This window comes from Nannobrachium achirus, assembly GCF_963921795.1.
Source record: "Nannobrachium achirus genome assembly, chromosome: 2".
NCBI classification, from domain to species: domain Eukaryota; kingdom Metazoa; phylum Chordata; class Actinopteri; order Myctophiformes; family Myctophidae; genus Nannobrachium; species Nannobrachium achirus.
In genome coordinates, this window is record NC_137811.1 from 11,828,074 (window position 1) to 11,844,500 (window position 16,427).

A 16,427-nucleotide genomic window follows, 5' to 3' on the forward strand; every position below is an offset into this window, starting at 1 on the left:
GCCAATCACCTCTCTCTGAACAACAAGAAGGTGACAGTGGTGGGAGTGGATCAGAAGTATCCTCGTCATGCAGACAGATTTGAGCACTACAGTCAGGTGATGTGTAGAGAGAGTCTGACTGGACGCTGTTACTGGGAGGTGGAGTGCAGTGGAAAGGTTTCTATAGCAGTGTCATATAGAGGTATCAACAGACAGGGTGATGACAGTAGGTTTGGATACAATAGCAAGTCATGGAGTCTGGAATGTAATGATGTTAATAACAGTTACACTGTGCGTCACAATAAGAAGCACACTGTCCTCCCTGTGCGTCTCTCCTCCAACAGAGTAGCAGTGTATGTAGACTGTCCTGCCGGCACTGTGTCCTTCTACACAGTGTCTTCTGACACACTGACACACCTGTACACCTTCCAGTCCTCATTCACTGAACCTCTCTATGCTGGGTTCTGGTGCTGGTATGGCTCCTCAGTGTCTCTGTGTGTCTGATAGAGGAGGAGGAGGAGGAGGAGCTATAATGTATATAATGTATAATGTACAGTAGCAGCTTGTGGTTCCTCTGTGTGTGTGTGTGTGTGTGTGTGTGTGTGTGTGTGTGTGTGTTTGATTGTGTGATTGCATGCGTAGGTATGTGCATGCTTGCATGTGGACACACACACTCACACATGCATGCGCACACATGCACACATACGCACACACGCACGCACGCACACACGCACGCACGCACGCACGCACGCACACACACACATACAGAGGCTCTTCAGAGTGTGTAGAAGAAGAAGAAGCAGTTGAAGGGGGACAAAAGATCTACAAGCTCACAACATGTGTGACGTGTTGTAAATCTGCAGTTTTCACTTTATTCAGATTCAATTTTTCATTGAATCTGAATTGAACTTAAACTCATTATATTTTCTATGCGTATTGTTTTGAACACCTCTGTGCATTTAGTTTTTGGACAGTGTTTGAACTGTGTTGTAAAAATGTGGTTCTCAAACTTTTTACAACATTTCAACGACCCCCATTATAGGCCATCGGACCCCCATAACTATAAGAATAAATGGAACCAAATGGACTCGTAAGGGTCCATTTGGTTCCATTTGTCCACTCAGAGTTACAGACCCATAAGGTTTAATGTGGTTACATTATGTACACTTTCAGAGTTACAGACCTATAAGGGTCAATTTGGTTCAATTTGTACACTCTCAGAGTTACAGACCCATAAGGTTTAATGTGGTTCCATTATGTACACTCTCAGAGTTACAGACCCATAAGGTTTAATTTGGTTCCATTATGTACACTCTCAGAGTTACAGACCTATAAGGGTCAATTTGGTTCAATTTAATTGTACACTCTCCGAGTTGCACACCCGCAAAGGTCCAATTGGTTCCAGCTGTACACTCTCAGAGTTACAGACTTGGAAGGGTCCATTTTGTATCTTTCTGCTGGGGTGACCCCCTGCAACACCCTCAAGGACCCCTGGAGGTCCCCGGACCCCACCTTGAGAACCCCGGTTGTAAAAGACACTTCTGTTTGGAGTAATGTGCTCAAGCAATCCATGGAAAAGGTTTTATTAGAAAATAAAATGCAAATAAAAATGTTCTATACATTTTTGCCTCTTTTATTGTTGTAATTGTATTCATTAATATTGTCAGTATTGACAGATGGGAAAAGTTAAATGATCAGAATCAGAAGCTTAAAGCTTTATTGTCACATCACAGGTTTACAGACATAAAGAAGTTGTCTGGGTTTGTGAATGGTTCCCATTGTATGTTTTTTTCCATATAAAGAAGAAAGAAAGGGGGGAGGGGGAGGGGGGCAAGGGAGGAAGAAAGCAGATCAAACAATAAAAACCAAAAGCTAAATATACTGTACATATTTACACATGGTACCTGAGTTAAGATATAAAGATGTGTGAGCATAACAGCAGGTGTACTGTGCATGGTTAGTTAATTTATCTTGGCCAGTACAAACAACAATAATAATACAAACAATAAATAACTGTTGACCGAAAAGGTGTGGGCTGAAGCCGAACAGTTGCGACAGCTATCGGGTCCGTATCGTCTGAGAATGAGGGGGGGGGGGGGGGGTCCAATTCATTGTCAATGAAGGTCACGTGGTTTTTTGTCGTTGCCGTGTCTCTTGGCCAAAAGACAGCCTTCTGTTGAGCAAGCGACACGGCAACGACATGAAACCACGTAGATAGAAAATGCATTGGACTTCCCCCACTCATTCTCAAACGATAAGGAGAAGATGTCTCACGCGTATGTCTGATTGCGGCCTTAGATAACTATAAACAAACAAATGTTTTTTTAAACAAATAGCAAGAGTTTGAAAACGTGTGAACTTATGCTATGTCTTACATATAAGGAAAGAAAATAAACAAAATGGAAAGAAACATTTGGCTTTGCATCAAACACACAAAAGAAAGCTACATATACATGTTATACAGTACTTGTGAACATTAGTTAATGTGCCAGGCATTGACACTGACCCCCGCAGGTAAATAAAACTTTGGGGCAGGTTGAAGTTTGCTTTCAGGTTGCCCGACCGGGCAAGTGCTCATTTGAGAGAGGACGCAACCCTCTATCCACCTGTTTCCGTGATAATTTACTGTAGAATTATCTGTGGGACACTTCCGGAGAAGAAGCCGCACAACTTCTGCGCAATGCATGATGGGATGTCGGAAACTTGAGGATAAACACAACACCAGATATCTGTCTAAACACCTGAACGTGGCCTGCAGCGCGCTCTGTCTTCTGGTCTGTGGAATGTAAAATAAGAGCACTGTTATGTGCCTATAAAGTGCAGTTTTTACTGTTGCTACACTTAAAAATGTAAAATAACAAGTGTGGAAAAAATAGACATGTTCAATCATAGCTATGTAGGGATTTGGACACACAGCCCTATAAAGTAAATAAATAAGTGTTAAAGAAGCTATAGTCAACTTTTTCTTGAAAAACAGACGCTAAAAGAAAGATAATGTTTCGAAAATATTTTATAAAAAAGATTAAGCTTCATGTGTTTCTATTAAAAAATAATCATTTTGGCCATTGTCAGGCTGACTTTGTTTACATCCCTTATCAATCCATATAAAAGAATAGAAGAGGGATGTAAACAAAGTCAGTCTGACAATGGCCAAATTGATTATTTTATCATTATTTTATGCTTTTTGTGGTCATTTTTGAATAGAAACACATATATGAAGCTTAATCTTTTTTATAGAATATTTTCAACATTATTTTTATTTTAGTGTCCGTTTTTCAAGAAAAAGTTGACTATGGCTCCTTTAAATTGAGCAGTAATTAAAATCTTACCTATCATTTTATAATGGACGATTTACTTTTCGGGCAAGTGGGCATGGCCTTTGGGCAAGTAGAACATGACCGGCACTTGGCCGATGGGCAAGTGCCTCTGAGACCTTAGTATCAACCCCTGGGTGCTGGAAAAAAAAGTAAAACAAAACACGTCAGTGTGTTGTAGGCCTACATGGCATTAGGTGCAAAATGTCAGTGACGACCGCATAATCCATATGAAGTACACTGACACTGGTGTAATCGTATTGGAAGCTTAAAATTATCATATTTTAAAGAAAACTATCAAACTCCGAAAACATAAAAAGATAAATCACACACTTCCTGGACATGGATTTGAACTAGTGACTCACCAAAATAATCCTATTTGAACTGGAGACCACCCAAAATAATCCTATTTGAACCAGGGACCCCCATAACAATCCTATATGAACTGGGGACCACCCAAACTAATCCTACCAGAGGAGGCCCTGAGTGAAACGCTGACCACAGAGGAGAGGATAGAGGATGGTTGCTGCCAAGAGTCTATAAACACACAGTGCATATAGTTTTATCAAATGCTGCTTAATAGATCATACATAAAATTGATCCCTAGCCTAAATATACAAAGAGTGTTTCTCTGTCATCTGTCCCTTGACAGATTGTAATCAGTTATCCCGCATATGTTGCTGACTTGGCCACTTTGAGCAGAGAATCATTGAACACCGTTAAATGCATTTCGAGAAGAAATAATGCTGCTATTTGTTCGAAAAGCTTTATACCATGTACGTATATAAAATGTCACAATGCGACATAGCTCTGTATACAATGCTGTACCCCCTCCAACTGTATATTATGTTCCCTATTTTCAACTGTTTTATGTTATTTGTGACACTTGCTTTGGCAATGTAAACGTATGTTTTCTCATGCCAATAAAGCTCCTTTGAATTGAAAATTTAATTGAACACTTCCAAGTGACAGAATGACCCCTTTGCAACCATGCTCACCTTCCTTGTCACCAAGCTTAAAGGAGTAGTTCACCCCCAAAATGACTTTATTTCTATTGATTACTCATGCCATGGAGACTTAAGATCAATAATATTTATTTTTGTATTTGTCGCATTCCTAAGACAAAACATTTATTTGAGTACATTTACACCCATTGATTCCGGATGGGGACCCGAATGCCTTTGGTTCTCAAAAAAATCAAGCTTTTGATGCAGCCATAGCTTCAGTGGGGTTAAATCACTTGGTCAAATATCACCATCAAGTGGTCAACTTTGGCCGTTGCTCAATATGCTACTTTTATCTGCCTTAGTTCATAGATATACACTAATTATTGTTAAATCACGGTAGCCTATATGACATATTGTAGTTTAGTATTTGTCACATACAAGACAAAAATTGATTTAGTAAATGTACCCCCATTGATTCATCAATGGGCCTACATTTATTGTAATCAAATATTATTGAACTCAAATATCGATGGCGTTCAATAGAAGATATCAATAGAAGAAGAAAATAGTAATTTGGGGGTGAACTACTCCTTTAACTTACAGCAGTGTTCCCAAACTTTTCAGGCCGAGACCTGAAAGAGAGATTAGCTGTTTGACCAGGACCCAGACTAGTGAAAATAGTAGATCTACAAGCACACAACACAGATCTATTTCCAATACTTCTTGTATTTATTCTTATTCATGGATTTGTTTTTAATGTATAAAATCATTATTATTATTATTTTTAATCTTTTGAAGTAGCCTATATGTTTAAACATGACCAAGTCATCACCCATAAAAAAAGGTCTGTGACCCACAAATGGGTCCTGACCCACTGTTTGAGAAACAGTGGTGTAATACAATGTAGATAATATAGAGAGACTATCATAAAGACTATCATCATTTATGATAGTCTTTAAGATAGCCTTTCTTGATCCAAGGCTGTTTACATGCACTATGAGATTCATGGTAGACCTACTACTTTATAATTCATTGGGAGTTTGTTTTTGTTTTGTTGAAACATAATGCTTCCTTTTTGTTTACAACCTAAACCAGCATTTTGGGTTCTTCTACGTGGAACTTTGGAGTAGTGCACTGTGTTTCAACCCGGACACGATAAAGGGGAGGACGAGAACCGATTCCGTCCCTCTCTCTCGTCCGGGTTGAAACACCGTAAACAGAGCAGAGAGCGAACACAATACAGAGAAAGTGTGTTATAAATAAAATAGGTTTTCAGTTCACTCACAAACCTTTGTGTAGCTTTTTGTGTCTGAGAGCGTCGTTGCACAACAGTGTGTGTAAAGAAGAGTGACGTCACAGGCTGGCTTCTTGTGAGCTGAAAACGTGAGGAATTTATTTTATTATTAAAATATATTTTATTATGATTTATTTTCAACAAGAAGTTCAAAGAAGCTTCAAAGCAGTGGAGACTCGAATCCTTACTTTAGAGCTGCGTTGAAGTGTGTTTTCTATCAGGAGATGTTCTTGGAGAAGGTAAGTTTTGTTGTTTATTAGGCTCTGAAAAGCCACTCCTTCTCCCCCTGACCTTTCTATTGTAAATACAATTCATTTTGCATTGTGTTTCTACAACAGTTTTCCAATGATATCTCCTGCATACAGTGCATAGTACTGTGTTCTATCTGTCTGCTAGTCAATGTTATATGAGTGAAAAATAAGGATCTCAATTGAATCAAGCTATAGAATTTTGTGAAGTGTACTGTCATGATACTGTACCTTTTCCAATGCAAACTTCTAATAAAGCATATAATAAATTATGCTAGTGAACCTGAACACGCACGCACCACGCACGCACTCACTCACTCACGCACGCACGCACGCACTCGCTCACTCACTCACTCCAGGGTTGTCAACATTGGACTGTCAGAATCCAGGAGATTTATTTTTGGGGGGTGCGCGGAACTCCCCAACCGGGGTCTTGGGGGTCCTCTCCCCAAAACGTATTAATAGATATATTTTTCTGTGTTCTGTTGAATTTTGTGCATGTTTGATACATTTATCAGGCTTACTTTACTAGCATGTGTACAATTTCAGCCTAATATGCCAAATGTAGGTGTACAGATCTGATGACAGAAGCAAAGTAAGACATCTTTAATAATGACGTCTCATCTGTAAGTCATTACTTAAGTGAATATCTATATGATCTTGCATGCATTGCCCCACCCCTAAAGCGGGTCCTCCCCCAGAACATTTTTAACATAGTAGATTTAATCTCCTGTGTTCTGGTGAATTTTGTGCATGTTTGATACTTTTATCAGGCTTGCTTTACTAGCATGGGTACAATTTCAGCCTTAAAATGCCAAATGTTGGTGTACAGATTTGATGACTGAAACAAAAGGACATCTTTAATAATGATTTCTCATCTTTAAGTCATTACTTAAGTGAATATCTGTATGATCTTTCTTTCATGCATTGCCCCCACCCCTAAAGCGGGGGGTCTGGGGGTCCTCCCCCAGAACATTTTTAACATAGTAGATGTCATTTCCTGTGTTCTGGTGAATTTTGGGAGTTTGATAAATCCAGGAGATTTGCCAATCCAGGAGACTCCCAGGAGAGGGGTTCAAAATCCAGGAGACTCCTGGGAAATCCAGGAGAGTTGACAAGCCTGTCACTCACTCACTCACTCTCACACACACACACACACACACACACACACACACACACACACACACACACACACACACACACACACACACACACACACACACACACACACACACACACACACACTTCAAATGTATTAGAAAGAATTAGCACAGATCTCCATTTCATCCTTGGATTTTTAAACGGCACGGGCCGAATACCACCCATGTCCCAGGACAGCAACCACACTAACAGATTGTGGTCATTGACTGATTGATTGAAGAGTTTATTAGCAGTTTGCAATAGAAACAGTACCGTTTCATGACAGTACAAATCAGTGGTACCAGGAAAGAGATCCTAGAAAGCCTTACAGCTTATTTACACAGGAACCACTTTATGTATCTCATATAACATTGAAAGACAGACGGCTAGAACATAGTACTTTACCTAGGATAACATCAATTTCAAAAGCAGAAAAAAGGATAACCTCAATTACAAGAAGGGGGGGGGGGGGAGTGGAAGCATGGGGGCTTAGTCTATTTACAAGTCTCGAGTAGCAGCCGCCTGAAGGTGACTTCATACCAATGTTGAAGGAGGCCAGGCATTTGCACTCCTTTAGGCTTGCGGAAGGGCGTTCCACATGTTGGTGGTATAGCTTGTTTAGTGTTAAATCTAGGTTGAACATGATTAGTGGAGCTGCCTCTGGTGTTGTGATCGTGGACATCCTTGACCTTTAGGAAGTAGTTTGCCAGGTACATGGGTCACTGTCCCAGGTCCTGGGCGGCACCCAGCCGAGACCAGCCCGAAACCCAGGCAACATCTGGGGACCATCCTGTCCTTAAAAACAACCCCACTTACAGTAACTAACTGGGAACTAATTAACAGCAAACAAAATCTTATATAGTCCTATTTTTAAAAATGTTCTTTCTGTAGTCATTTGTTTCTGGAGGAAGGGAGGAAGATGTCAGACATGAAGACAATTACTATCTGAATAGAGAGATAAATATATATATATATATATATATTTTTTTTTTTTACTTAATGCTGCAGAGATTATTCTAGAATCTAGATTAAATGGCCTTTCCTCTGGCGCCATCTTTTGGCCAAACTCTCCACTTGGATACAAGCTGTCTTAAAATGTAAAGGACAGATTGCCATGAAACAATTCATTCATGCTTCCTGGGAGATTAACCCTAACCAAGTGCTCCAATGACCTTGATCTTCTAGTGCCACCATCAGGTCAGATTCAGAATAATGAGGTTTCACAAAGCTACTAATAAGCCACTACTTAAGGCATGAATGGAACATGATTATTTTTGGTCAATATGATTATTTACTCCTTGAAACCAAATGTTGACAAAATGGACTGGTTTTATATCTTGTCAGTTTGGGGATTCATTTTGGATCACAGCCCAGTTTTTGAACTACAATTACTTGTATACTAAATGCTTCCTCTGTTTACATTAAACCATTTCTATAATGCATAAAACATCAAAGTCTGTAGGGCCCTATAGTAAAGGGTGGGGGGGGGGTATAGTTGTTGGTGACGTGAGGTAGGCATATAAGAAAGATTGGCTACTTTCACCTTATTCATTTTAGACCATTATTTGCATATTCTTGACACCACTGTGTGAAGTTATTAAAGTCCTTGTTGAATTGCTTTCAGACCAGTGTGTGGAGTCCGGACTGCAGGTGAAGATGAACTCTCCAGACTTCAGTAAGTTTAACCACTTGAACCCCAGCATCGCTATGCAGGCTGAACACTTGCTGAAAGCAGTCGATCTACAAGCTCACAACATATAGAGCAGTGGTTCTCAAAGTGGATTCCAGGGACTCTGTGGGTTCCTTTAGGGGGGTCTAAATTAGCCCATACAAGTCGGTAACTCTGACAGTGTACAAATGGAACCAAATGAAAAAATGAACCCTAACGGGTTCATTTGGTTCCATTTGTACACTGTCAGAGTTAAGGGGAGACCTTGAAATGCAAAAGTTTGAGAAACACTATTATAGAGTGTTATGTTTTAATATTGTTACATCATTTCATGATTAAAATGATGATTGAATTGTTGGATACCACGCATGTTTCATGAAAACTCGCATGTGTTTTTCTTCTTTTTTTTTTCAAAGTTGATCTCATGCCAAAGCGTCAGCCGTCGGCCAGCAGTCTGCCGTCAGCCAGGCGGATGCGTGCACGCGCCGATGTGCCGGAGGAGACTGCCGGCGAGCGCCGCCGCCGCCTGGCCAGGGAACGCCAGCAGCGCCGCCGTCAGCGCCGCAGGGAGGAGGCCGCCGCTGAGCAGCACCGCCTTGACACAGAGCAGCAGCAGCAGCACGGCCGTAAGAGTTTAACTTCTGCTTCTTAACACTTGGGCTGCCATAGTTTTGCCATAACTAATGTAGATTAACTGCTGTGTATCTTTCCTATTGTTTTTAAATGATTTTCGGAGGCGGTGTGGCCTCTTCGCACGTGTCTTCTTTCACGCGGAGAAGAAAATATCCACACTAAAGATGGGATTTATTGTTCTTTGAAGTGAGCTGGATCTCTGGGATCCGTTCCTTCAAAGAGCCGTTCAAAAGACTCATTTTAGTAATGAGTACTTTCTACTATTGGTACTTTAAGTAAGCATTTTGATACAAATACTTTTGTACTTTTACTCAAGTACATTTTAATTCCAAACTTCTACTTGTGGCAGAGTATTTCTACATTGCAGTATTGATACTTTTACATAAGTAAAGAATGTTTGTACTTTCATTTAGAAAGGAACGGCTCCCTACTGCAAACCGGATCCCATCGTTCATTTCAAATAGCCGTTCATAAGACTTGATTGGTTCGCGAACGTCCTATCTCTAATCCATACATGAGTATCCATGTGTCAGCTACAGTCCACAGAAAAGTGGGGCCTTCGAGCGGTGTGGGGAGAAAGAATCCAGAAAAAGACGATTTTTGCACCACAATAATGATTTGGTCCTGGACGTTTTTGGCATCTCAAGTGTTTAATGTGCCGTATTTTGAAGCTCTGTTGTTTCAGCGTGACCAGTGCTGAAATTAATCCATTTAGACCTGAGGCACATTCCAAAATAAAAGCCTTATACAACCTAACCTAAGGTTTCTCTAAAACCTTCAAATTTCTTATTAAAAAAAATGTATTTAATGATGTTGCTGTATGTATAGCAAATACTAATGAGACACTGGTGGAACCCGGATTGAAAGGTATAACAACGTATAGGTGCAACAGGTTTAAATGGGTTGCTGTAACATTATATGTATTTTGTTTAAAAAAAATCATCCTAAAACTTTTAGCAGCCCTGGAAACGCCCTTATCTGTGCTAGGGATGGGACGATAAGCAATATTATAATTTATCGCGAGAAAAAACACACGATAATCGTATCGTGGAGGTTTAATTTATCGTGATATCGTCCTCCGTCATGCACTGTGATCAATTCACCTTTTATTTGCCGAGCTGCATATCCGGTATCACTCAAACCCTCTATAATTGGTAAAAGGTACTTATAATATACATACTTTATACCGTCTTTTTTTCACTCTCTATCAAATGTCTTTGCCAAAAAATTGCAGATCTACAAGCTCACAACGTGTTGCGTTGCGACGCGTTGTGAGCTTGTAGATCGGCTATTTTTGGGCAAATGTTCCACACCAGGGTAAAGGATTTTGATTATCGCGATTATATCGTAAATCGCAATTTCTTTTCATACAATAATCGTGATAGGAAATGTTCATATCGTCCCATCCCTAATCTCCGCTCCTGTATTTCTGGCGCATGCGAGAGCAACACTCTCTGTTTCAACTCCACATAACTCGAGAAATGACTAGCTTATTTCTTTCTTCGCGGAAGCACAGAAATGACCTCCGTCGTCACTGTCATTCAGGGGACTCGATCGTATGGGAGATAAATATTCTGGGACTACTTGAAAAGGTACTGTAAAGCAAAAACAAAAACATAGCTGACAGTGGTTTGTGGATAAACCTCATTTTGAACATGGAGGATGGGAATGTTTATTTACACTTTACAGCAGGGATGTCACACTCAAATACACAGTGGGCCAAAATGTAAAAAAAAAACGCAAGCTTGCAGTCACGGGCCCTCGACGCGTGCCAATGTACTATAGCAGTGCATGTGCATTGTGGGACTTGTAGTATTATGGTGGTGCGTGTGGTGCATAGTGACTCACTGCCTCAAAAGTCTAATATCTCCCCCAGTCCATAGGGATATCCCTTTGGTCTGATGGTTAAGATGTTGGACTTTCATGCGGGAGACCTGGGCGTTACACGTGCAGTATACCAGTGGGCCAGTTCTAATAGTAATTCAATATCATCCGGCGGGCCAAAGATAATTCATTCACAGGGTCTGATTTGGCCCCCGGGCCTTGAGTTTGATGTATGTGCTTTACAGGAATCCAGTGTTGGCTATCACATTGTTTTTCTGCTCCTAGACATCCTGCACACGGTTGTGTGTAAAGAACAGGAGAGGAGCTCCAGTCGGCTCCAGGAGGAACCAGAGCCTCCACACATTAAGGAGGAACAGGATGAGCTACTTCAAAGACCAGAGGAGCCTGATGGGTCAACGTTGACATTACCAGCAGTGAAAGGTTTAGACGATGATGAAGACATCTCTTCACACTGTTCTGAAGTTGAAGTTGAGCTTGAATCTGACACTGAAGTCTCTGAAGACGGTGACGATTGGCAGGAGACCAGTGGAGGTCAGTCAGTGTTAAACACAGAGACCGATTAAATTAAGGGACAGATTTTTGTCATTTTTCTTTCTGTAGCAATGTGTTTCTGGAGGAAGACATCAGACCTGAAGGCAATTACTATGTGACTAGAGAGATATTAACTCATAGGAGGTCCACGATGTGTCAACTCTTTGATGTCTCCCTGTGCCCATTTACACGTTCGACTCGTTGTACAGTAAACTATATTAATCTGTAGCTAATGTACGAAGCTACCGCGGTGACGAAAAACACTCAATTTCCGCAAGAAAATGGAGCGTTTTAATGAGTGTTTTAATATTGTTCCATAATTTCACGGACCTGTCTGTTTTTTTTTTTTTTGCCAAAGTTGATCCCATGCCGTCGCCCAGCAGTCTGCCGTCACCCAGGCAGATGCCTGCACTCGCCGATGTACCGGAGGAGACTGCCGATGAGCGCCGCCGCCGTTTGGCCAGGGATCGCATGAAGCGGCACCGCCAGCGTCGCAGGGAGGAGGCCGCCGCCAAGCAGCCGCGCCTTAACACAGAGCAGGATGAGCTACTTCAAAGACCAGAGGAGCCTGATGGGTCAACGTCGACATTACCAGCAGTGACAGGTTTAGACGATGACGAAGACATCTCTTCACACTGTTCTGAAGTTGAAGTCGAGCTTGAATCTGACACTGACGTCTATGAAGACGGTGACTGTTGGGAGGAGACCAGTGGAGGTCAGTCAGTGTTAAACACAGAGACCGATTATTTTTCTTTCTGTAGCAATGTGTTTCTGGAGGAGGACATCAGACCTGAAGGCAATTACTATGTGAATAGAGAGATATTAATTAAAATAAAATACTTTAATGCTGCAGAGATTATCCTAGTTTAAATGGCCTTTGCTCTGGCGCCATCTTTTGGCCAAACTCTCCATTTGGATACAAGATGTCTAAAAAATGTAAAGGACAGATTGTCATGAAACAATTCATTCATGCTTCCTGGGAGATTAACCATAACCAAGTGCTCCAATGACCTTGATCTTCTAGCGCCACCATCAGGTCAAAATAACAACGTTTCACATGATGTTGGGGCTACTACTTATGGCATGAATGGAACACTTTTTGGTCAATATGATTATTTACTCCTTGAAACCAAATGTTGACAAACACATGGACTGGTTTTATATCTTGTCAGTTTGGGGATACATTGTGAACTATAATTACTTCTATCCTAAATGCTTCCTCTGTTTTACATTAAAGCATTTCTATAACACATGACACATCAAAGTCTGTACGGCCCTATAGTAAAGGGTGGGGGCTATAGTTGTTGGTGAGGTGAGGTAGGCATATAAGAAAGATTGGCTACTTTCACCTTGTTAATTTTAGACCGTTATTTGTATATTCTTGACCACAATTACAATTTACACTTCAGGCATTTAGCAGACACTTTTAATCCAAAGAGACTTATAATAAGCAGGTAATACATCAATATAATAAGCAAGATAATATGTCAGTACATCAACAGCAATATAACAATGCATAGGAATATCAATCTAGAAAAACAATTACATAGGTAGACCACGCAGCCAATCAGTAAAAAAACGTTTCTAAAAACTAAAAATGCTATCTAGCTTCATGTAAGATCATTGAGGGAAGTGGAGTGTTACAGTAGTGTTATGGGTTTAGGTGGAGTCTGAAGAGGTGAGTCTTCAGTCCACGGCGGAAGCTAGGGAGTGAGTCTGTAGTTCTAAGTGTGACAGGGAGTTTATTCCACAGTTTGGGGGCCAGGAGGGCAAATTGTCTAGGACGAGTGGATTTTTGTCCTGGGGTTTTTAGCGAGGGTTCTGTCAGGATCCCTGTGTTGGCTGATCTTAGTGAACGGGTGGGGTTGTAGGGGTTGATCAGGTTTTGGAGGTATGGAGGAGCCGTACCTTTGGCTGATTTGAAGGCCAGCATCAGTGTTTTGTATTCAGTGCGGGCAGCAACCGGGAGCCAGTGGAGGGAGTGGAGAGTGAGAATTTTGGCTGGTTGAAGACCAGTCGTGCCGCGGCATTTCACCACTATATGTGAGGTTATTAAAGTCCTTGTTGAATTGCTTCATTTCAGAGCAGAGTGTGGAGTCCAGACTGCAGGTGAAGATGAACTCTCCAGACTCAGCCAGGACCATTTCTATTAAACAGGAGGAACCTGAAGATCAGCCACACTTCAGTAAGTTTAACCAGTTGAACCCCAGCATCACTATGCAGGGGGAACATGTGCTGAAATGAGTCGATCTACCAGCTCACAACATATCGAGTATTATGTTTTAATATTGTTCCATAATTTCATGATTGGAATGATGATTGAATTGTTGAATACCACGCCGTTTCACGGACCCGTCTGTTTGTTTGTTTTTGGCCAAAGTTGATCCCTTGCCGTCGCCCAGCAGTCTGCCGTCACCCAGGCGGATGCGTGCACTCGCCGATGTGCCGGAGGAGACTGCCGATGAGCGACGCCGCCGCCTGGCCAGGGATCGCATGAAGCGCCACCGCCAGCGTCGCAGGGAGGAGGCCGCCGCCAAGCAGCCGCGCCTTAACACAGAGCAGCAGCAGTGCCTCCGCCAGAGTCTCATCCAGGAGACTGCCGATGAGCGGCGCCACCGTCTGGTCAGGGAACGCATGAAGCGCTACCGCCAGCGCCGCAGGGAGGAGGCCGCCGCCAAGCAGTGCCGCCCTAACGCAGAGCAGGATGAGCTACTTCAAAGACCAGAGGAGCCTGATGGCTCAACGTCGACATTACCAGCAGTGACAGGTGAAGACAAAGACATGTCTTCACACTGTTCTGAATTTGAGCTTGAATCTGACTCTGACGTCTATGAAGACGGTGACGATTGGGAGGAGACCAGTGGAGGTCAGTCAGTGTTAAACACAGAGTCTGATTAAATTAACTCTCAAATACCTGGAACACGCCCGAGTCGCGTTAGATTTTAACCACTTTAACCATTATTGTATGCTTTAACCTTAGAAAAATAGCAGATATACAAGCTCACAGCGCGGCACCGAGTGCCGCGCTGTGGAAAATGTGTGGAAGTCTTTGAATATCTTTGACCCGATCTTTGACCCGACTTCTAAATCCTTCCTCTAAATCAGTGGTTCTCAAACGTTTTCATGTCAAGGACCCCCAAAATTACAGGTATTTAGCCACGGACCTCCATCTCAAAATATGTTGTTCCAGGGACCCCCCAGAAGCAAATATTTGAGTTACAAATAATCGCTTTTAAATAGATATATTCAAAGACTTGCAAAGAAAAATCATGATTTTTCAAAAAATAGCAGATGTCGCGCTATGCTTCCTCTGTTTTACATTAAAGCATTTCTATAACACATAACACATCAAAGTCTGTACGGCCCTATAAGGGTGAGGGTATAATTGTTGGTGAGGTGAGGAAGGCACATAAGAAAGATTGTCTACTTTCACCTTATTAATTTTAGACCATTATTTTCATATTCTTGACACCACTATGTGTGAAGTTATTAAGGGCCATGTTGAATTGCTTCATTTCAGAGCAGTGTGTGGAGTCCAGACTGCAGGTGAAGATGAACTCTCCAGACTCAGCCAGGACCATTTCTATTAAACAGGAGGAACCTGAAGATCACCCACACTTCAGTAAGTTTAACCACTTTCATGATTGAAATGATGATTGAATTGTTGGATACCACACCGTTTCACGGACCTGTCTGTTTGTTTTTCTGGCCAAAGTTGATCCCATGCCGTCGCCCAGTAGTCTGCCGTCACCCAGGCGGATGTGTGCACTCGTCGATGTGCCGGAGGAGACTGCCGACGAGCGCCGCCGCCGCCTGGCCAGGGAACGCCAGCAGCGCCGCCGCCAGCGTCTCACGGAGGGGGCCGCCGCTGAGAAGCGGCGCGTGCATAGAGAGCAGAAGCAGCGCCGCCGCCAGAGTCTCAAGGAGGAGGCTTCCATCCACCAGCGGCGCCTGAACAGAGAGCAGCAGCAGCGCCGCGGTAATAGTTCAACTCCTGCTTCTTAAATGTGCCATATTTTGAAGCTCTGTTGTTTCAGCACAGCCAGTGTTGAAGTGAACCCATTTAGACCTGAGACAGATTCTAAAAACACATTCTAAAACCTAACCTAAGGTTTCCGATAACCTTCAAAATCTTACTATCTTTTCATTTTATTTTTTTATGCTCATTTAATGATGTTGCTATATGTATAGAAAATACTAATGAGACACAGAGGTGGAACCCGGTTTGAAAGGTATGACAACGTATAGGTGGCAACAGGTCTAAGTGCGTCTAAGTGCTTTGCTAAGTGTTATACTGTATGTATTTAGTTTAACACTTGGGCTGCCATTATGTTATTGCCTGTAGAGCACCTCCATTAACTTGCACTTTATTTTGAAGAGCCCCAGAAGCTCGTGTCCATGTTGTGCAAATTGACGATTTAAAAATGCACGTCAGTCTGTTTACTCTCGGTCGCAACACTAAAATCCTAACCGCGGCCGATCGTCACAGCCCAGTGTCGCTGTGAAAAAGTGTTAAAAAAGACATCCCTTCACACGGTTCTTAAAAGGATCCCTGGCTGATACGACAAATATGCCTTAATACATTATAATTGTCCTCTATAACTACAATGTAATATTAAAAACACCTTAAATATTGTATTTCTTCTAGAAATAGCTAATCCTTCACTCAATAGGGGAAATGCCTGTCGCAAGTTGATGATGTCATAAATGTCATGTGTCATTTTTATGGCATGCATGTGCAAAAAAACAAAACACAAACACATTTGAAATATTAATTTGATGCTCATATTAACCATAGGAACTATTACGTTTGATTTTATTTCCACG

At 41.8% G+C, this 16,427-nt stretch overlaps 2 protein-coding genes across 4 annotated transcripts in view; both read left to right on the plus strand.

Moving 5' to 3' along the window:
• Positions 1-1,547, plus strand: part of LOC308301172 (protein NLRC3-like) — a 34,057-nt gene extending 32,510 nt beyond the window's left edge. For all 3 annotated transcript variants that reach the window (XM_080745065.1, XM_080745067.1, XM_080745066.1), the window contains one exon: positions 1-1,547. This exon is cut by the window's left edge and continues 35 nt beyond it. In XM_080745065.1, coding sequence (XP_080601191.1) covers positions 1-483 — 483 coding nt within the window. In that variant the 3' untranslated portion in view covers positions 484-1,547.
• Positions 1,548-11,474: 9,927 nt separating this feature from the next.
• Positions 11,475-15,605, plus strand: LOC308296477 (uncharacterized protein; the record flags this gene model as incomplete). The annotated part of the gene is made up of 7 exons (XM_080739764.1): positions 11,475-11,600; positions 11,959-12,315; positions 13,684-13,785; positions 13,981-14,294; positions 14,409-14,466; positions 15,121-15,222; positions 15,316-15,605. The coding sequence occupies exons 2-7, from the start codon at positions 11,967-11,969 to the stop codon at positions 15,603-15,605; spliced, it is 1,215 nt and encodes a 404-aa protein (XP_080595890.1). The 5' UTR covers positions 11,475-11,600; positions 11,959-11,966.
• Between the last annotated feature and the right edge of the window lie 822 nt (positions 15,606-16,427).